The 22772-nt window shown below is 53.4% G+C and overlaps 1 protein-coding gene across 1 annotated transcript; it reads left to right on the top strand.

The window, feature by feature from the left end:
* The first annotated feature begins 2697 nt into the window (after positions 1-2697).
* On the top strand, positions 2698-21223 carry SYT3 (synaptotagmin 3). Its single transcript, XM_074531640.1, has 8 exons — positions 2698-3230; positions 6168-6324; positions 10135-10591; positions 13168-13714; positions 14977-15097; positions 16081-16252; positions 19328-19457; positions 21114-21223. The coding sequence occupies exons 2-8, from the start codon at positions 6171-6173 to the stop codon at positions 21180-21182; spliced, it is 1650 nt and encodes a 549-aa protein (XP_074387741.1). The 5' UTR covers positions 2698-3230; positions 6168-6170; the 3' UTR covers positions 21183-21223.
* Positions 21224-22772: the final 1549 nt, after the last annotated feature.

The raw sequence follows: 22772 nt of genomic DNA, 5'->3' as shown, positions 1-22772 counted from the left end.
ATATAGCCCCCCATAAATCTCCTCAAACCCCCCCAAAAATCCCCCAAGTAATCCCCCCATAGCCCCCCAATAATCCCCATAAACCCCCTCCATACCCCCCAATAATCTCCCCAATAAATCCCCTATGGCCCCCCATAATCCCCCCAATAATCCCCCCATAATCCCCCATAGCCCCCCGAAATCCCCCTTTAGCCCCCCAACCCCCCCAATAATGCCCTCAAAATGTCCCATAAACCCCCATAGCCCCCCAATAATCTCCGTAATAAATCCCCCCATAGCCCCCCAATAATCCCCCCAATAATCCCCCAAATAATCCCCCCAACAATCCCCCCACAACCCCCCAATAATCCCCCCATAAACCCTCCCCATAGCCCCCCAAAATCCCCCCCAAATCCCCCATAACTCCCCCAAAATCCCCCCAGAAATCCCCCCAAAATCCCCCCCAGCCGCCCCCTCCCCGCTCTCTCCGGGCGCAGCCGAATCCTCTCGGCACCTGCCGGCCGCGCTCGGCCCCTCTCGGCTCCCATCGGCTCCTCCCGGCCACCTTCGGCACCGCTCGGCTGCGGTTCGGGCCGGTTCGGCTCCGCTCGGTGCCTCTCGGGCCGGTTCGGCTCCGCTCGGTGCCGCTCGGGCCGGTTCGGCTCCGCTCGGTGCCGCTCGGGCCGGTTCGGCTCCGCTCGGCTCCGGTTCGGCTCCGCTCGGCTCCGCTCGGCTCCGCTCGGGCCGGCAGGTGAGCGGGGCCCGGCCGGAGGGACCGCGGGGTCCGGGGGGGGGGCGGGGGGAGATTTTGGGGGGATTTTGGGGGTTCAGGTGGGGGGGGCAGGTGATGGGGGGCAGGTGGGGGTGGGAGAGGGGTGGGGGGGAGGTTTTGGGGGGATTTGGGGGTGACAGGTGTGGGGGGGCAGGTGATGGAGAGAGGATTTGGGGGGGACAGGTGTTGGGGTTCAGGTGCGTGAGGTTGAATTTGGGGGGCGGTTTTGGGGTTCAGGTGTGCGAGGCTGATTTTGGGGTGCAGGTGTTTGGGGTTCAGGTGTGGGGGGCTGATTTGGAGGTGGCTTTGGGGTTCAGGTGATGGAGAGCAGATTTGAGGGGTTCAGGTATTTGGGGTTCAGGTGTGTGGGGCTGATTTTGGGGTACAGGTGTGGGGGCAGGTGATGGAGGACAGGTTTCAGGGGGCAGTTTTGGGGGTTCAGGTGTTTGGGGCTGATTTTGGGGGGCGGTTTTGGGGTTCAGGTGTGTGAGGGATGCAGGTGTAGGGGATGGTTTTGGGGGTTCAGGTGTGTGGGGCAGGTGACGGGGCTGATTTTGGGGTGCAGGTATTTGGGGTTCAGGTGTTGGGGTAATTTGGGGGTTCAGGTGTGTGGGCAGGTAATGGGGCTGATTTTGGGGTGAGGATTTTGGGGTTCAGGTGTGTGGAGCAGGTGATGGGGGGCGGTTTTGGGGTGCAGGTGTTGAGGTTCAGGTGTGTGGGGCTGATTTTGGGGGAGGGTTTTGGGGTTCAGGTGTGTGGGGCAGGTGATGGGGGGCGGTTTTGGGGGGACAGGTTTTATGGGGTGGTTTTGGGGGGACAGGTATCGGGGTTCAGGTGTGAAGGGATGATTTTGGGGTGCAGGTATTGGGGTTCAGGTGAGTGGGACAGATATTGGGGAACAGATTTTTGGGGTTCAGGTGTGCGGGCAGGTAATGGGGCTGATTTTGGGGTGAGGATTTTGGGGTTCAGGTGTGCGGGGCTGATTTTGGGGTGCAGGTGTTGGGGTTCAGGTGTGTGGGGCTGATTTTTGGGTGAGGGTTTTTGGGGTTCAGATGTTTGGATCAGGTTTGGGGTGGGAATTTTGGGGTTCAGGTGTGTGGGGCTGATTTTGGGGTGAGGATTTTGGGGTTCAGGTGTGTGGGGCAGGTGATGGGTGCAGTTTTGGGGGGACAGGTTTTATGGGGTGGTTTTGGGGGGACAGGTATCGGGTCAGGTGTGAAGGGCAGGTAATGGGGGATGATTTTGGGGTGCAGGTGTTGGGGTTCAGGTGAGTGGGACAGATATTGGGGAACAGATTTTTGGGGTTCAGGTGTGCGGGCAGGTAATGGGGCTGATTTTGGGGTGAGGATTTTGGGGTTCAGGTGTGTGGGGCAGATTTAGGGAAGGGATTTTGGGGTTCAGGTGTGTGGGGCTGATTTTGGGGTGAGGATTTTGGGGTTCAGGTGTGTGGGGCTGATTTTGGGGTGAGGGTTTTGGGGTTCAGGTGTGCAGGGCTGATTTTGGGGTGGGGATTTTGGGGTTCAGGTGCGTGGGGCAGATTTAGGGAAGGGATTTTGGGGTTCAGGTGTTTGGGGCGGGGATTTTGGGGAGCAATTTTGGGGTAACACCTGGTCTGAGGCACTTTTGGGGCCATTTTGGGGTCAGTTTTGGGGTCAGGTTTTGATCATTTTGGGGCCATTTTGGGTCATTTTGGGGCCATTTTGGAGTCACTTTTGGGGTCAGTTTGGGGTCATTTTGGGGTCAGTTTTTGGGTGATTTTATGGACATTTTTAGGGTCACTTTTGGGGCCATTTTGGGGTGAGATTTTGGGTCATATTGGGTTGAGATTTTGGGTCATTTTGGGGCCATTTTGGGGTCAGATTTTTGCTCATCTTGGGGTCACTTTTGGGGCCATTTTGGGGTCAAGTTTTGAGTAATTTTGGGGCCAAGTTTGTGTCATTTTGGGGCCATTTTGGGGTCAGTTTTTGGGCCATTTTGGGGTCAAGTTTTGAGTCATTTTGGGGCCATTTTGGGGTCACTTTTTGGGCCATTTTGGGGTCAGATTTTGATCATTTTGGGGTCATTTTGGGGCCATTTTGGAGTCACTTCTGTGGTCATTTTGGGGTCAGGTTTTGGGTAATTTTATGGACATTTTTAGGCTCACTTTTGGGGCCATTTTGGGTCACTTTTGGGGTGAGATTTTGGGTCATTTTGGGGTCAATTTTGGGGCCATTTTGGGTAATTTTGGGGCCATTTTGGGGTCAGTTTTTGGGGTCAATTTGGGGTCAGTTTTTAGATAATTTTGGGGTAATTTTGGGGCCCTTTTGGGGGAATTTTGGGTTCATTTTGGGGTCACTTCTGTGGCATCCCCCTCATTGCTGTCCCCCCACAGGTGACGCGAGGGGGCCCCCCCTGGCCCCGCCCTCCATGGCCCGGCCCCCGCCCCCCCAGACCCCCCCCCGGGCCCCTCTGACCCCCCCGAAGTCGGGAGACCCCAAAGGTGAGAGGGGGCGGGGCTTAAATGGGTGGGGCTGAATTGGGAGGGGCTAAAATGGGAGGGGCTGAAATGGGAGGGGCTGAAATGGGTGTGGCTAAAGGAGGAGTGGCTAAAGTGGGTGGGGCTTAAAGGGGAGGGGCTCAAATGTCTGAGGAGTGAGGGGGAGGGGCTTAAATGGGTGGGGGCTAAAGGGGTGGGGTTTAAAAAAGGGGAGGGGCTTAAAATGGGAGGTGCTTAAAGGGGTGGGGCTTAAAGGGGTGGAGCCTGAAGAGTTGTGGCTTTGTCAGGGCGGGGCTTAAGTGGGTGGGGCTTAAAGGGGAGGGGCTAAAGTGGGATGGGCTTAAAGGGGTGGGGTTTAAAGGGGAGGGCATAAAGGGGTGGGGCTTTATGGGGCGTGGCTTCATCGGGGAGGGGCTAAAGTGGGTGTGGTTAAATGGGAGGGGCTTAGGGTGAGGCTTAAAGGGATCGAGAGTGGGAGGGGCTAAAGTGGGAGGGGCCAAAAGGGGAGGGGCTAAAATGGAAGGTGCTGTGCCAGGTGTGCCCAGGTGTGCCCAGGTGTGCCCAGGTGTGCCCAGGTGTGCCCAGCGCCATTTTTTTTCCCTGGTCATGTCCAGGGACTTAGATGAGAATTTTTCCCACTTTTTTTCCCATTTTTGCCCATTTTTCTGTGGTTTTATCCCATTTTTCCCCCCATATCTGTGGATCATGACCAGGATGTTTTTCCCCAAGTTTTTTGCCCAATTTTTCCCTTTTTTCTCCCATTTTCTCCACGTTTACCCCTGTTTTTCCATCCATTCCCCCCCCCATTTTTCCCTATGTTTCCTCCTTTTTCCCCAATTTTTTTCCTCAATCTTTCCCATTTTTTCCTCATTCCTCTCCTCCATTTTTTCCTGCATTTTTTTCTCAATTTTTTACCCATTTTTTCCCATTTTAACCACTCCCATTTTAGCCCTTCCCCACATTTTTTCCCAATTTTTCACCAATTTTACCATTTTTTCCTCGTCCCCCCATTTTTCCCCATTTCCCTCTCCATTCACCCCCAATTTTTCCCCAAATTTCCCCAAATTTTCCCCATTTTCCCCCATTTTTTCCTCATTCCTCCCCTTTATTTCCCTTTTTTTTCTTTTTTGCCCATTTTCCCCCCCATTTTTAGCCACTTCTGGTGACTTTGAGGAGAACATTTTCCCCATATTTTCTCCATATTTTCCACAAATTTCCTCATTTTTCCCCCATTTTTTCCCCATACCCAGAAACCCCAAAAATCTCATTTTTTCCACCCATTTTTTCCCAATTTCCCATGTTTTTCCCCATTTCCAGGCCACGTCTGAGGATTATGAGGAGGACGTTTGCCTCTTGATGTCATCTGTATTTTCCTCCGTATTTTCCCCAAATTTCCACGTTTTCCCCCCATTTTTTCAGGACATCTGGGCATCCCAAAAATCTAATTTTTCAGCCCATTTTTTCCCAATTTCCTGTGTTTTTTCCCCATTTCCAGGCCACGTCCAGGGACTACGAGGAGGACATTTGCCACATGATTTCATTCATATTTTTCTCCATATTTTCCCCAAATTTCCACATTTTCCCCCCATTTTTTCAGGACATCTGGGCATCCCAAAGCCCCCATTTTCCACCCATTTTTTCCCAATTTCCCGTGGTTTTCCCCCATTTTCCAGGCCATGTCCAGGGACTATAAGGATAACGTTTATCCCATACATTTATCACTGTGTATTATCTTTGTATTTTCTCCTTATTTTCCCCAATTTTCCCCATTTTTTCCCCACACCCAGAAACCCCAAAAATCTCATTTTTCCACCGATTTTTTCCCAATTTCCCGTGGTTTTTCCCCATTTCCAGGCCACGTCCAGGGACTACGAGGAGGACATTTGCCGCATGATTTCATTCATATTTTTCTCCACGTTTTCCCCAAATTGCCACATTTTCCCCCCATTTTTTCAGGACATCTGGGCATCCCAAAAATCTAATTTTTCAGCCCGTTTTTTCCCAGTTTCCCGTGGTTTTCCCCCATTTTCCAGGCCATGTCCAGGGACTACGAGGAGGACGTTTATCCCATACATTTATCACTGCTTATTTTCTTCGTATTTTTTTCTTATTTTCCCCATTTTTTTCCCCACACCCAGAAATCTCAAAAATCTCGTTTTTCCACCCATTTTTTCCCAATTTCCTGTGTTTTTTCCCCATTTTCAAGGCCATGTCCAGGGACTACGAGGAGGACATTTATCCCATACATTTATCACTGTGTGTTTTCTTCATATTTTGGCCGTATTTTCCCCAAATTTTCCCATTTTTTCAGGATATTGGGGCAACACAAAACCCTCATTTTTTCCACCCATTTTTTCCCAATTTCCTGTGTTTTTTCCCCATTTCCAGGCCATGTCCAGGGACTACGAGGAGGACGTTTATCCCATACATTTATCACTGTGTATTATCTTTGTATTTTCTCCTTATTTTCCCCAATTTCTCCCCCCCCCCAATTTTTCTCCCACACCCAGAAATCGCAAAAATCTCATTTTCCCACCCATTTTTTCCCAATTTCCTGTGTTTTTTTCCCCATTTCCAGGCCATGTCCAGGGACTAGGAGGAGGACGTTTATCCCATACATTTATCACTGTGTATTATCTTCGTATTTCGGCCGTATTTTCCCCAAATTTTCCCATTTTTTCAGGAAATTGGGGCAACACAAACACCTCATTTTTCCACGCATTTTTTCCCAATTTCCCGTGTTTTTGCCCCGTTGCCAGGCCATGTCCGGGGACTACGAGGAGGACATTTATCCCATACATTTATCACTGTGTATTATCTTCGTATTTCGGCCGTATTTTCCCCAAATTTTCCCATTTTTTCAGGATATTGGGGCAACACAAACCCCTCATTTTTCCACCCGTTTTTTCCCAATTTCCCGTGTTTTTGCCCCGTTGCCAGGCCATGTCCGGGGACTACGAGGAGGACGTTTGCCGCAGCGCGCTGCGCCTGGTGCACGAGCTCTGCTTCGCCCCCCGCGCCCGCCCGCCCCACGCGCGCTGCCTCGAGTTCACCGACCTGCTGCGGCACCGCGGGCACCCGCGGCCGGCAGATACAGGTATGGGCACCTGGGCACACCTGGGCACACCTGGGCACAGCTGGGTACAGCTGGGCATGGGTATAGACACACCTGGGCACACCTGGGCACACCTGGGCACACCTGGGCATGGGTATAGACACACCTGTACACACCTGCTGCGGCACCGCGGGCACCCGCGGCCGGCAGATACAGGTACGGCACCTGGGCACACCTGGGCACACCTGGGCACACCTGGGCGTGGGTATAGACACACCTGGGTACAGCTGGGAATGGGTACAGCACACCTGCACACACCTGCTGCGGCACCGCGGGCACCCGCGGCCACCTGATACAGGTACCACACCTGGGCACACCTGGGCACACCTGGGCACACCTGGGCATGGGTATAGACACACCTGCTGCGGCACCGCGGGCACCCGCGGCCGGCGGATACAGGTATGGGCACACCTGGGCACACCTGGGCACACCTGGGCGTGGGTATAGACACACCTGGGCACACCTGGGTACACCTGGGTACAGCTGGGGATGGGTATAGACACACCTGGGCACACCTGGGCATGGGTATAGACACACCTGGGCACACCTGGGTACACCTGGGTACAGCTGGGTACAGCTGGGCATGGGTATAGACACACCTGGGCACACCTGGGCATGGGTATAGACACACCTGGGTACACCTGGGTACAGCTGGGTACAGCTGGGCATGGGTATAGACACACCTGGGTACAGCTGAGTACAGCTGGGTTACACTGGGATACACCTGGGCACACCTGAGTTACACCTGGGTACAGCTGGGCACACCTGGGCATGGGTATAGACACACCTGGGCACACCTGGGCACACACCTGGGTACAGCTGGGCACGGGTACAGTGCACCTGGGCACACCTGCACACACCTGCTGCGGCACCGCGGGCACCCAAGGCCTGCTGATACAGGTAGCACACCTGGGCACGCACCTGGGCACACCTGGGCACACCTGGGCACACATAGGGACAGGTACAGTGCACCTGCACACACCTGCTGTGGCACCGCGGGCACCTGCGGCCAGCTGGCACAGGTACAATACACCTGGATTTTGGTCAATTCTGGCTGGATTTTTTAGCTGATTTTATTGGATTTTGGGTTGAATTTGGGTGATTTTGGTAAAGTTTGTCCTCCCCAGAGGTGTCGGTGTTGCTGCTCTCTGTCATTGTCACCTTCTGCGGCCTGGTCCTGTTGGGGTTTGGGGCAATCCTGGCTGGATTTTTATCAAATCTGGAAGGATTTTTGTGATTTTTGAGTGGATTTTTGCAGATTTTGTGTACATTTTTGTGCATTTTGTGTAGAATTTGAGTTGAATTTGGTTAATTTTGGGTTATTTTTCCCCAAGAGGTGTCGGTGTCGCTGCTCTCCGTCATCGTCACCTTCTGCGGCCTGGTCTTGCTGGGAGTGGCATCCTGAGGGATTTGGGTGGATTTTGGTCAATCCTGGCTGGATTTTTATGGAATTTTTTTTGTATTTTTGATAATTTGGGGCTAATTTTGGTTTATTTTGGGTGATTTTATCCCTCAGAGGTGTCGGTGTTGCTGCTCTCCATCATCGTCACCTTCTGTGGCCTGGTCCTGCTGGGGTTTGGGACAATCCTGGCTGGATTTTGGTCAATCCTGGCTGGAATTTTTGTGATTTTTGAGGGGATTTTTGCAGATTTTGTGTGCATTTTTGTGCATTTTGTCTAGAATTTGGGTTGAATTTGGTTAATTTTGGGTTATTTTCCCCCCAGAGGTGTCGGTGTCACTGCTCTCCGTCATCGTCACCTTCTGCAGCCTGGTCCTGCTGGGAGTGGCATCCTGAGGGGTTTGGGTGGATTTTGGTCTATCCTGGCTGGATTTTTATGGGGATTTTTTGTATTTTTGATAGTTTTGGGTTGAATTTGGGTGATTTTGGGTCTCTCTTCCTCCCAGAGGTGTCGGTGTCGCTGCTTTCCATCATCGTCACCTTCTGCGGCCTGGTCCTGTTGGGGTTTGGGGCAATTCTGGCTGGATTTTGATCAAATCTGGTTGGATTTTTATGGGGATTTTTTGTATTTTTGATAATTTTGGGTTAATTTTGGTTAATTTTGGGTGATTTTATCCCTCAGAGGTGTCGGTGTCGCTGCTTTCCATCATCGTCACCTTCTGCGGCCTGGTCCTGTTGGGGTTTGGGGCAATCCTGGCTGGATTTTGGTCAATCCTGGCTGGAATTTTTGTGATTTTTGAGTGGATTTTTGCAGATTTTGTGTACATTCTTGTGCATTTTGTGTAGAATTTGGGTTGAATTTGGTTAATTTTGGGTTATTTTATCCCCAGAGGTGTCGGTGTCGCTGCTTTCCATCATTGTCACCTTCTGCAGCCTGGTCTTGCTCAGGGTGCTTGTGTGGATTTCTGTGAATTCTGGGTGGATTTTGGTCAATCCTGGACGAATTTTATGGGGGTTTTTTTGCATTTTGGTTAATTTTGGGTTAAATTTGTCTGATTTAGGTCAATTTTGTTCTCCCCAGAGGTCTCGGTGTCGCTGCTCTCCGTCATCGTCACCTTCTGTGGCCTGGTCCTCTTGGCGTTTGGGGCAATTCTGGCTGGATTTTGATCAAATCTGGCTGGATTTTTATGGGGTTTTTTTTTGTATTTTTGCAGATTTTGGGTTGAATTTTGGTGATTTTTGGTCACTCTCCCCCCCAGAGGTGTCGGTGTCGCTGCTCTCCGTCATCGTCACCTTCTGCGGCCTGGTCCTGCTGGGGTTTGGGGCAATCCTGGCTGGATTTTGGTCAATCCTGGACGAATTTTTATGGGGTTTTTTTTGCATTTTGGTTAATTTTGGGTTAAATTTGTCTGATTTAGGTCAATTTTGTTCTCCCCAGAGGTGTCGGTGTCACTGCTCTCCGTCATCGTCACCTTCTGCGGCCTGGTCCTGTTGGGGTTTGGGGCAATTCTGGATGGATTTTGGTCAATCCTGGCTGGATTTTTGTGATTTTTGAGTGGATTTTTGCAGATTTTGTGTACATTTTTGTGCATTTTGTGTAGAATTTGAGTTGAATTTGGTTAATTTTGGGGTTATTTTCCCCCCAGAGGTGTCGGTGTCGCTGCTCTCTGTCATCGTCACCTTCTGCGGCCTGGTCCTGCTGGGGGTTTGGGGCAATCCTGGCTGGATTTTGATCAAATCTGGCTGGATTTTTATGGGGTTTTTTTTGTATTTTTGATAATTTTGGGTTAATTTTGATTTATTTTGGGTGATTTTATCCCTCAGAGTTTTCGGTGTCGCTGCTCTCCGTCATCGTCACCTTCTGCGGCCTGGTCCTGCTGGGGTTTGCGGCAATCCTGGCTGGATTTTGGTCAATCCTGGCTGGATTTTTAAGTGGATTTTTGCAGATTTTGTGTACATTTTTGTGCATTTTGTATAGAATGTGGGTTGAATTTGGTTAATTTTGGGTTATTTTATCCCTCAGAGGTGTCGGTGTCGCTGCTCTCTGTCATCGTCACCTTCTGCGGCCTGGTCCTGCTGGGGGGTTGGGGCAATCCTGGCTGGATTTTGATCTAATCTGGATGGATTTATATGGGGGTTTTTTTGTATTTTTGATAATTTTGGGTTAATTTTGGTTTATTTTGGGTGATTTTATCCCTCAGAGGTTTCGGTGTCACTGCTGTCCGTCATCGTCACCTTCTGCAGCCTGGTCTTGCTCAGGGTGCTTGTGTGGATTTCTGTGAATTCTGGGTGGATTTTGGTCAATCCTGGATGGATTTTTATGGGGTTTTTTTTTGCCTTTTGGTTAATTTTGGGTTAACTTGTCTGATTTAGGTCAATTTTGTTCTCCCCAGAGGTGTCGGTGTCGCTGCTCTCCGTCATCGTCACCTTCTGCGGCCTGGTCCTGCTCGGCGTCTCCCTCTTCGTCTCCTGGAAGCTCTGCTGGGTCCCCTGGCGCCACAAGGGGGGTCCCGGGGGGGCCCCCCCGAGGAAAGACCCCCCCCAAGGCGGCCTGGGGGGGCCGGGGGGGGCTCCGGGCCCTTTTGGGGACCCCCTCCCCGACCGGGGGGACCCCCCCGAGCCCCCCCCCGAGCGCTGCTACCTGGACATGGGGCCCTGCCCCGAAATTGGGGGGGGGTCCCGGGGCTTGGCCCCGCCCCTGGCCACGCCCCTCCCCCTGCCCGGCTCGGGACCCCCCCAGGGCCCCCCCGAGTTTGGGGGGGACGGTGGGGGAGGGGCGGGGGGGCTGCCCAGCGTCCCCTCGCAGCAGCTCGGGGGGGGTGATGGGCGGCAGGTAAGGGGGGTGGGGGGGTTTTGGGGACCTTTTGGGGACATTTGGGATATTGGGCACATTTTGGGACATTTGAGACATCCAGGGACTTTGGGGATTTGGGACATTTGGGGACATTGGAGATATTGGGGACATTTGGGGCATTGGGGACATGGGAGATGTTGGGGACATTTGGGAGATGTAGGAACATTGGGGACAGTGGGAGGATTTGGGGACATTTGGGGCATTTGGTGACATTGGGGAAATTTTGGGACATTGGGGACACTTAGGTACCATGGGGACGTTTGGGGATTTGGGACATTTTGGGGTATTTGGGGGGATTTGGGATATTGGGGACATTTTGGGACATTTGAGACATCTAGGGACTTTGGGGATTTGGGACATTTGGGGACATTGGAGATATTGGGGGCATTTGGGGCATTGGGGACATGGGAGATATTGGGGGCATTTGGGGAGATTTAGGAACATTGGGGACAATGGGGGATTTGGGGACATTTTGGGACATTGGGGACATTGGGGACATTTTGGGACATTGGGGACATTTGGAACATTGGGGACACTTAGGTACCATGGGAACGTTTGGGGATTTGGGGACATTTTGGAGCATTTGGGGACCCTGGGGACATTGGGGGACATTGAGGACATTGGAGATATTGGGGACATTTGGGGAGATTTAAGAACATTGGAGACAATGGGAGGATTTGGGACATTTGGGGACATTTTGGGACATTGGGGACATTTGGAACATTGGGGACACTTAGGTACCATGGGGACATTGGGGATTTGGGACATTTTGGGGCATTTGGGGACCTTGGGGACATTGGGGGACATTGAGGACATTGGAAATATTGGGGACATTTGGGGTGATTAGGGGACGTTTGGGGACATTTGGGAGATTTAGGAAAATTGGGGACAAATGGGGGGATTTGGGGACAATGAGGACATTTGGGGACATTGGGGGAATTGAGGACACTTGAGGGTGTTGGGGACATTGGGGACATTGGAGATATTGGAGACTTTGGGGACATTTGGGACATTGGGGATATTTGGGGACATTGGGGATATTTGGGACATCTAGGGACTTTGGGGGATTGGGGACATTGGGGCATTTGGGGAAATTTGGGGACATTGTGGGATTGGGAATATTGGAGAAATTGGGGACATTTGGGTACCATGGGGACATTTTGGGTCATGGGGACATTGGGACACTTGGGGGCGTTGGGGACATTTGGGGAATGGGGACATTTGGGAAATTTGGGGGCATTGGTGACGTTGGGGGCATTTGGGGGATTGGGGACATTGGGGACATTTGGGGACACAAGACATCTGGGGATAATGGAGATATTTGGGGACATTGGGGCATTTGGGGACATTGGGGACATTTGGGGACAATGGGGACATTGGGGATATTAGGGACATTTGGGGGGACATCTGGGAGATTGTTGTCATTTGGGGGATTTGGGAACATTTAGGTACCATGGGGACATTGGGGAATTTGGGGCATTTGGGGACATTGGGGACATTTGGGGACATTTGAGGGTGACAGGGGGGGATGGGAGGATGTGGGGACAAGGGGGGCTGGGTGGGACAGGGGGTCTGTCTAACCCCAAATCCCCATCCCAAAACCATCCTTTCTCCCAAATCCCTCATCCTTAAAACCATCTCTAATCCCCAAATCCTCAACCCCAAAATCATCCCTAATCCAAAATCCTCCTCGCCAAATCCCCAAATCCCTCACCCCAAAACCAACGCTGACCCCAAATCCATCACCCCAAAACCATCTCTAACCCCAAATCTTGCTCCCCAAAACCCATCATTAACCCCAAATCCCTGACCCTAAAACCATCCCTAACCCCAAATTCATGACGCCAAAACCATCCTTACCCCCAAATCTGTGACCCCAAAACCATCCTTAAACCCAAATCCTGCACCCCAAAACTGTCTCTAACCCAAAATCCTCCATCCCAAAACCATCTCTAACCCCAAATTCATGACTCCAAAACCATCCTTAACCCCAAATCCGTCACCCCAAACCCATCGTTAACCCCAAATCCTTGACCCTAAAACCATCCCTAACCCCAAATCTGTGACCCCAAAACCATCTCTAACCCCAAAACCTCCATCCCAAAACCATTTGTAACCCCAAATCCAGCACCCCAAAACCATCCTTAACCCCAAAACCTCCATCCCAAAACCATCTCTAACCCGAAATCTTCCATCCCAAAACCAGCTCTAACCCGAAATCCTCCTTCCCAAAACCATATCTAACTCCAAATACCCCACCCCAAAACCATCCTTAACCCCAAAACCTCCATCTCAAAACCATCTCAGACCCCAAATCTGTGACCCCAAATCTCCCAAACCCACGACCCCAAAACCATCTCTAACCCCAAATCCTTCATGCCAGAACCATCCTTAACCCCAAATTCATGACCCCAAAACCATCCTTAACCCCAAAATCTGTTACCCCAAAACCATCTCTAACCCCAAATCCCTCACTCCAAACCCATTTTGAGCCCCAAATCCTCAACCCCAAATCCCCCAAATCCACGACCTCAAAATCATCATTGACCCCACCCTTGCTGTGTCCCCCCAGCTCGTCGCTGCCCCCGGTGCCCGAGGAGCCCCCTGCCCACCTGGGCCAGATCCAGCCCGAGCTCTACGGCCCCGCCGGTGACGCCGAGCCGGGCGGTGCCCGCGGTGGTGGCCCCGGTGGCGGCCCCGGTGGCGGCCCCGGCGGTGTCCCCGCGTCCCCTCCGTGCGGGCGCCTGCAGGTGTCCCTGCGCTACTCGTACGGCTCCCAGCAGCTGCTGGTGCGCGTCCTGCGCGCCCGCGACCTGCCGGCCAAGGACTCCAACGGCTTCTCGGACCCCTACGTGAAGATCTACCTGCTGCCCGACCGCAAGAAGAAGTTCCAGACCAAGGTGCTGAGGAGGACGCTGAACCCCGAGTGGGACGAGACCTTCAGCTTCGGGGTGCCCTTCGCCGAGCTGCCGGCGCGGCGGCTGCACTTCAGCGTCTACGACTTCGACCGCTTCTCGCGGCACGACCTCATCGGGCAGGTGGTGATGGACAACCTGCTGGAGGCGGCCGAGGCGCGGCCCGAGGTGGCCATCTGGAAGGACATCCAGGAGGGCACGGGGGTGAGTGGACATGGAAATGGTGGGGAACTCGTGGGGAGCATCACAAAGACCTCAAAACTCCTAAAAAACCTGGAAAAAAACCCCATAAAAACCACAAAAATTCATGGGGTAAATGGTGCAGGAGAACCTTCTGGAGATGGACATCCAGGAGGGCACGGGGCTGAGTGGATGCTGGAATGGTGGGGGAGCCCGTGGGGAGCATCACAAAGACCTCAAAACTCCTAAAAAAACCTGGAAAAAAACATAAAAACCACAAAAATTTATGGGGTAAATGGTGCTGGAGAACCTTCTGGAGATGGACATCCAGGAGGGCACGGGGGTGAGTGGACATGGAAATGGTGGGGAGCCCTAAAAGATTCCAAAACTCCTAAAAATTCCAGAAAAACCCATGAAAAAGAAACCCCAGAAATTCATGGGGTAAATGGTGCAGGAGAACCTTCTGGAGATGGACATCCAGGAGGGCACAGGGGTGAGTGGACGTTGAAATCTTGGGGAACATGTGGGGAACCTCAAAATGATCCCAAAACTCCTAAAAAAAATCCCCAAAGAAATGCAGAAAAATATGAAAAATTCATGGGGTAAATGGTGGAGGAGAACCTTCTGGAGATGGTCACCTGAGGGACATCCAGGAGGGGACGGGGGTGAGTGGACACTGAAATCTTGGGGAACTCATGAGGAGAAAGGGAGAACCCCAAAACACCTCGAAATTCCATAGGACAGGGTGATGGGACAGGTGAGGTGAGCAGGTGGGGCTGGAGAACCTTCTGGAGATGGTGACCCACGGGGGTCACCTGGAGGCACCTATGGCACCTGTCCCTGTCCCCTCACCTGTCCTCGTCCCCATCCCTCACCTGTCCTTCACCTGTCCCCTCACCTGTCCCCCACCTGTCCCCTCACCTGTCCCACCTGCAGGAGAAGGCCGACCTGGGCGAGGTGAATTTCTCGCTCTGTTACCTGTCCCTGTCCCACCTGTCCCCTCATCTGTGTTCATTTGTCCTCTCACTTGTCCCTCACCTGTTCCTAGTCCCTCACCTGTCCCTGTCTCACCTGTCCCTATCCCACCGGTCCCACCCACAGGAGAAGGCCGACCTGGGCAAGGTGAATTTCTGTTACCTGTCCCACCTGTCCCATTACCTGTCCCTCACCTGTCCCCTCACCTGTCCCACCTGTCCCTGTCCCTGTCCCACCTGTCCCACCTGTCCCACCTGTCTCACCTGTCCCACCTGTCTCACCTGTCCCTGTCCCACCTGTCCCACCCGCAGGAGAAGGCCGACCTGGGCGAGGTGAACTTCTCGCTCTGTTACCTGCCCACGGCCGGGCGCCTCACGGTCACCGTCATCCGCGCCTCCAACCTGCGCGCCATGGACCTCACCGGCTACTCAGGTGAGTCACAGGTGTGTCACAGGGGTGTCACAGGTGTGTCACAGGTGTGTCACAGGTGTCATTTGGGGTCATTTGGGGGGATTTGGGGGGATTTTGGGGTCGTTTTGGGGGATTTGGGGGTGGATTTTGGGGGTGTTTTGTGGTCTATGGGATCCTGTGGGTTATTATGGGGTATATTGGGGTTCTATGGGGCGCTATGGGTTCTGTGGGGCGCTATGGGATCTATGGGGTGGTGTGGGATCTATGGGGTGCTATGGGGTGGTATGGGATCTATGGGGTTCTATGGGATCTATGGGGTGCTATCGGGTTCTATGGGGTGCTATGGGATCTATGGGGCGCTATGGGATCTATGGGGTGCTATGGGATCTATGGGGTGTTATGGGTTCTGTGGGGTTCTATGGGGTTCTATGGGGTGTTATGGAATCTATGGGGTTCTATGGGATCCATGGGGTTCTATGGGGTGTTATGGGTTTTATGGGGTGCTATGGGATCTATGAGGTTCTATGGGGTTCTATGGGGTGCTATGGGATCTATGGGGTGCTATGGGATCTATGAGGTTCTATGGGGTTCTATGGGGTGCTATGGGTTCTATGGGGTGCTATGGGATCTATGGGGTCTGTGTGGTTCCATGGGTTATTATGGTGTCCATAGGTTATTATAAGGTTCTATGGGGTTCTGTGGGGTGTTATGAGTTCTATGGGGTGCTATGGGGTGTTATGGGGTTCTATGGGGTGCTATGGGATCTATGGGGTGCTATGGGATCTATGGGGTTCTGTGGGGTGCTATGGGGTTCTATGGGGTTTTATGGGGTTCTGTGGATTATTATGGGGCTCTATGGGGTCTGTGGGGTTCCATGGGTTATTATGGTGTCCATAGGTTATTATGGGGTTCTATGGGGTACTGGGGGTTCTATGGGGGTCTATGGGGCCCCGTGGATTATTGTGGGGCGCTCTGGGGTGCCATGGGGTGTGTGGGGCCCGCAGACCCCTACGTGAAGGCCTCGCTGATGGCCGAGGGCCGGCGGCTGAAGAAGCGCAAGACGTCCATCAAGAAGAACACGCTGAACCCCAACTACAACGAGGCGCTGGTGTTCGACGTGCCCCACGAGAGCGTGCACCACGTCAGCCTCACCATCGCCGTCGTCGACTACGACTGGTGCGCACTGGGAGGCGTCCGGAGAGGTTTTGGGGTCATTTTGGGTGGTTTTGGGGGGTTTTGGGGCATTTGGGGTCATCCTGGAGCAATGGGACATTTCTTGGTTGACGTCCTCCATGAGACCGTCAACGTTGTCATCATTGTTGGGTTCAACTGTTTTGTACTGGAGAGTCTTTGGAAGGTATTTTGGGGTTCTTTGAGAGGTCCTGGAGGGGTTTTGGGGTGATTTTTGGGGATTTTGGGGCATTTGGGGTCATCCCGGAGCAATGGGACGCTCCTTGGTTGACGTCCAACATGAGAACGTCAACGTCGTCATCATTGTTGGCTTGAACTGGTTTGTACTGGGAGGGCTCCAGGATGGAATTTGAAGGATCTTTGGGGGTCTCTGGGGGGTCTTGAGGGGATTTTGGGACATTTGGGGTCATCCTGGAGCAATGGGATGCTCCTTGGTTGACGTCCAACATGAGAACGTCAGCGTTGTCGTCATTGTTGGGTTGAACTGGTTTGTACTGGGAGGTACTGGGAAGTCTTTGGAGGGAATTTTGGGGTTCTTTGAGAGGTCCTGGAGGGGTTTTGGGGTGATTTTGGGGGATTTGGGGTGTTTGGGGTCATCCTGGAGCAATGGGACGCTCCTTGGTTGACGTCCTCCATAAGAAGGTCAACGTTGTCATCATTGTTGGGTTCAACTGGTTTGTACTGGGAGCTACTGGGGGGGTCTTTGGAGGGAATTTTGGGGTCTTGGAGGGGGTTTGGGGTGATTTTTGGGGATTTTGGGACATTTGGGGTCATCCCAGATCGATGACACGCTCCTTGGTTGACGTCCTCCATGAGAACGTCAACGTTGTCATCATTGTTGGGTTCAACTGGTTTGTACTGGGAGGTACTGGGAAGTCTTTGGAAGGAATTTTGGGGTTCTTTGAGAGGTCCTGGAGGGGTTTTGGGGTGTTTGGGGTCATCCTGGAGCAATGGGACGCTCCTTGGTTGACGTCCTCCTTGAGAACGTCAACATCATCACCATTGATGGGTTGAACTGGTTTATACTGGGAGGGCTCCTGGATGGAATTTGAAGGGTCTTTGGGATCTCTTGGGGGTTTTGAGGGGTCATTGAGAGGTTTTGGGGGGATTTTGGGGGATTTGGGGTGTTTGGGGTCATCCCAGATCAATGGGACGCTCCTTGGTTGACGTCCTGCATGAGAACATCGATGTCATCACCATTGTTGGCTTGAACTGGTTTGTACTGGGGGGTCTTTGGAAGGAATTTTGGGGTCTTGGAAGGGTTTTGGGGTGATTTTTGGGGATTTTGGGGCATTTGGGGTCATCCCGGAGCAATGGGACGCTCCTTGGTTGGCGTCCTCCATGAGACGTCAACATCGTCGCCATTGTTGGGTTGAACTGGTTTGTACTGGTTTGTACTGGGAGGATCTTTGGAGGGAATTTTGGGGTGATTTTGGGGTTTTTAGGGTGTTTGGGATCATCCTGGAGGAATGGGACGCCCTTTGGTTGAGGTGATCGAGGCAGGGAAACCAACGGGGCCGGGTTTGGGGTCGTTTTGGGGGATTTTGGGGTCCTGCAGAATGAGGGATTTTTGGGGGGGTTTGAGGGGGGATTTTGGGGTTCCTTCCATGGTTTTGGGGTCCCCCTGATCCCCCAAAATGAGGCATGAGGAGGTGATGGGGCTGTTGTGGGTGGACCAGATTTGGGGTCGTTTTGGGGATTTTGGGGTCATTTTGGGGGATTTTGGGGTCCTGCAGAATGGGGAATTTTTGGGGGGGATTTTGGGGTCTCCCCGAGTTTTTAGGGTTCCTCCCTTGGTTTTGGGGTCCCCCTGATCCCCCAAAATCAGGCAGGAGGAGGTGATGGGGCTGTTGTGGGTGGACCAGATTTGGGCTTGTTTTGGGGGATTTTGAGTTCATTTTGGGGGATTTTGGGGTTCTGAAGAATGGGGGATTTTTGGGGGGATTTGAGGGGGGTTTTGGGGTTCCTCCCATGGTTTTGGGGTCCCCCTGACCCCTCCAAGATTGGACACCTGAAGGTGATGGGGCTGTTCTGGTTGGGCCGGATTTGGGGTAATTTTGGGGGATTTTGGGGTTCCGAAGAACGGGGAATTTTTGGGGGGGGATTTTGGGGTCTCCCCGAGTTTTTAGGGTTCCTCCCTTGGTTTTGGGGTCCCCCTGATCCCCCAAAATCAGGCATGAGGAGGTGATGGGGCTGTTCTGGTTGGGCTGGATTTGGGGTCGTTTTGGGGAATTTTGAGTTCATTTTGGGGTTCCGAAGAATGGGGATTTTTGGGGGGATTTGAGGGGGGTTTTGGGGTTCCTCCCATGGTTTTGGGGTCCCCCTGACCCCTCCAAGATTGGACACCTGAAGGTGATGGGGCTGTTCTGGTTGGGCCGGATTTGGGGTCATTTTGGGGGATTTTGGGGTTCCGAAGAACAGGGATTTTTTGGGGGGGATTTTGGGGTCTCCCCGAGTTTTTAGGGTTCCTCCCATGGTTTTGGGGTCCCCGTGATCCCCCAAAATCAGTTTCGAGGAGGTGATGGGGCTGTTCTGGTTGGGCCAGATTTGGGGTTACTTTTGGGGGATTTTGGGGTCATTTTGGGGTCCTTCTAACTGGGAAATTTTTGGGGGTATTTTGGGGGTGATTTTGGGGTTTTTTGAGGTGCCCCTGACCCCCTGTGACCCCCTGTGACCCCCCCGACAGCATCGGGCACAACGAGGTGATCGGGCTGTGCCAGGTGGGCAGGGAAACCAATGGGGCCGGATTTGGGGTCGTTTTGGGGTCACTTTGGGCGTTTTTGGGATCGTACAGAATAGGGGCTTTTTTAGGGGATTTTTGGGGATATTTTGGGGTTTTTTGGGGTGCCCCTGACCCTCTGTGACCCCCCCTGACAGCGTTGGGCACAACGAGGTGATCGGGCTGGGAAACCAACGGGGCTGGATTTGGGGCCGTTTTGGGGTCGTTTTGGGGGTTTTTGGGATCGTACAGAATAGGGGTTTTTTTAGGGGATTTTGGGGGTGATTTTGGGGTTTTCTGGGGTGCCCCTGACCCCCTGTGACCCCCCCCTCCCCCGACAGCATCGGGCACAACGAGGTGATCGGGCTGTGCCGCGTGGGCAGCGACGCCGACGGCCCCGGCCGCGAGCACTGGGCGCAGATGTTGGCGAACCCCCGAAAGCCCATCGAGCACTGGCACACCCTGGTGGAGGTCAGGACCCCCCAAAAATCTCCCTGGGGACCCCCAAAACCCCTGGAGACCCCAAAATCCCCCTGGGGGACCCCAAAAACCCATAGGAACCCCAGACCCCATAGGGATCCCATAAGGACCCCATAGGATCCCCCAAGCCCATCGAGCACTGGCACACCCTGGTGGAGGTCAGGACCCCCCAAAAATCTCCCTGGGGACCCCCCAAAATCCCTGGATCCCATAGGGACACCCCAAAACCCATAGGGACCCCCAGACCCCATAGGGATCCCATAGAAACCCCCAAATCCATCAAGCACTGCACACCCTGGTGGAGGTCAGGACCCCCAAAATCCCCCTGGGACCCCAAAAGTCCCCCCAGGACCCCCATAAACCCCCCTGGATCCCATAGGGACACCCCAAAAACCCATAGGTGACCCCAGATCCCATAATGATCCCATAGAAACCCCCAAGTCCATCAAGCACTGGCACACCCTGGTGGAGGTCAGGACACCCCAAAACCGCCTGGGGACCCCCAAAACCCTCCTGGAGACTCTCAGTAACCCACCTGGGGACCCCCAAAAATCTCCGGAATCCCATAGGGACACCCCAAAACCCATAGCAAACCCCAATAAAGATCCCATAAGGATCCCATAGGATCCCCCAAGCCCATCGAGCACTGGCACACCCTGGTGGAGGTCAGGACCCCCCCAAAACCCCTGGGGACCCCCCAAAACCCCCTGGGGATCCCAAAAACCCCCTGGGACCCCCAAAATCCCCTGGATCCCATAGGGACACCCCAAAACCCATAGGAAACCCCAGACCCCACAGGGGCCCAGGAATCCAAAGGGGGCCTCGGGATCCCTGACAGCGTCCGTCTGTCCTGTCCTGTCCCTCTGTCCGTCTGTCCCTGTGTCCATCTCCGTGTCCCTCCGTCTTGTCCCCGTGTCCCTCTGTCCCTCTGTCTCTGTCCCTGTCCATCCGTCTGTCCCCATCCCTGTCCCTCTGTCCCTCCCTGTCCCCGTGTCCATGCCCTTGTCCCTGTGTCCCTCTGTCCCCGTGTCCATCTATCTGTCCTGGTGTCCCACTGTCCCTCTGTCTGTCCCCTGTCCGTCCCTCTGTCCATCTGTCCTGGTGTCCCTCTGTCTGTCCCCCTGTCCGTCCCTCTGTCCATCTGTCCTGGTGTCCCTCCTGTCCCTGTGTCCGTCTGTCCCTCCCTGTCCCCCTGCCTGTCCCTGTGTCCGTCTGTCCTTGTGTCCGTCCCTGTGTCCCCCGTCCGTGTGTCTGTCTGTCCCTCCCTGTCCCCCTGCCTGTCCTCTGTCCCTGCGTCCCCGTGTCCCTCTGTCCGTCTGTCCCTGTCCCCATGTCCCTCTGTCTGTCCCCGTGTCCGTTCCCATGTCCCCGTGTCCGTCTGTCCCTCCCTGTCCCTCTGTCCCTCTGTCTGTCCGTCTGTCCCGGTGTCCGTGTGTCCCATGTCCATTCTTCAGTCCTTCTGTCCCTCTCTGTCCATCTGTCCCTCCTGTCCGTCTGTCCCTCTGTCCTCCCCCTGTCCAGTCCGTCGGTGTCCGTGTGTCCCCATGTCCATTCTTCTGTCCTTCTGTCCCTCTGTCCCTCTGTCCCTCCTGTCCGTCTGTCCCTCTGTCTGTCCCCCTGTCCGTCCGTCCGTCCGTCCGTCCCCAGGAGAAGGCTCTGACCAAGGCGGCCCCGCGGGACAAAGCGGCCCCCGGGAGAGGCCCTGGGCCCGCCTGAGCGGTGAGAGCCGAACTGGGATGGACTGGGAGGGACTGGGAATGGACTGGAATGGACTGGGATGGACTGGGAGTGACTGGGAGGGACTGGGAGGGACTGGGATGGACTGGGATGGACTGGGACGGGACTGGGAGCCAAACTGGGATGGACTGGGAGCCAAACTGGGATGACTGGGATGGACTGGGAGGGACTGGAGGGACTGGGAGGGACTGGGATGAACTGGGATAAACTGGAGCCAAACTGGGATGGACTGGGGAGCCAAACTGGGACGGAGTGGGAGCCAAACTGGGTTAAACTGGGATGGACTGGGAGCCAAACTGGGATAGACTGGGTTAAACTGGGATGGACTGGGAGCCAAACTGGGATGGACTGGGAGCCAAACTGGGATGACTGGGATGGACTGGGATGGACTGGGATGGACTGGATAAACTGGGAACACTGAGAGCGACTGGGAGCCAAACTGGGAGCACTGGAACAGACTGGGCAGACTGGGAGGGACTGGGAATTCACATTTTCATACTGGGAGGGCACTGGGCCATACTGGGAATCACTGGTCCATACTGGTTTATACTGGTCCATACTGGTCCATACTGGGAGTTCCCATTCCCATACTGTTCCATACCATTCCATACTGGTCTATACTGGTCTGTACTGGTCTATACTGGTTCATACTGGTTTATACCAGTCCATACCGGTTCATACTGGTTTATACTGGTCTGCACCAGTCCATACAGGTCCATACTGGTTTATATACTGGTTTGTACTGGTTCATACCATTCCATACTGGTTCATACGGTCCATACTGGTCCGTACCGGTTCATACTGGTCCATACCAGTTTATACTGGTCCATACCAGTCCATACTGGTTTATACTGGTTTATACCAGTCCATACCAGATTACACCGGTCCGTACCAGTCCATACTGGTCTATACTGGTCTGTGCCATTCCATACTGGTTCATACTGGTCCAAACCAGTCCATACCGGTTTATACCATTCAATACCAGTCCATACCATTTCATACTGGTTTATACTGGTTCATAGCGGTCCATACTGGTCCATACCAGTTTATACTGGTCCATACAGTCCATACTGGTTTATACTGGTTTATACCAGTCCATACCAGATTACACTGGTCCATACCATTCCATACTGGTTCATACTGGTCCAAACCAGTTTATACCAGTTTATACCAGTCCATACCAGTCCATACCGTTCTATACTGGTTTATACTGGTCCATACTGGTCCGTACCAGTCCATACCGGTCCATACCGTTCCATACCGTTCCATACCAGTCCATACCGGTCTATACTGGTCCATACTGGTCCATACCGTTCCATACCAGTCCATACTGGTCCATACTGGTCCATACCGTTCCAGACCAGTCCATACCGGTCCATACTGGTCCATACCAGTCCATACCGGTTTATGCCATTCCATACCATTCCATACCGGTCCATACCGGTCCATACCGGTCCATACCGTTCCATATCAGTCAATACTGGTCCATACCGTTCCATACCGTTCCATACCGGTCCATACCAGTCCATACCGGTCCATACCGGTCCATACCGTTCCATACCAGTCCAT

The sequence above is a fragment of the Zonotrichia albicollis genome, chromosome 38 (assembly GCF_047830755.1).
Source record: "Zonotrichia albicollis isolate bZonAlb1 chromosome 38, bZonAlb1.hap1, whole genome shotgun sequence".
Lineage (NCBI taxonomy): Eukaryota > Metazoa > Chordata > Aves > Passeriformes > Passerellidae > Zonotrichia > Zonotrichia albicollis.
This window is presented reverse-complemented; position numbering and strand designations above follow the sequence as displayed.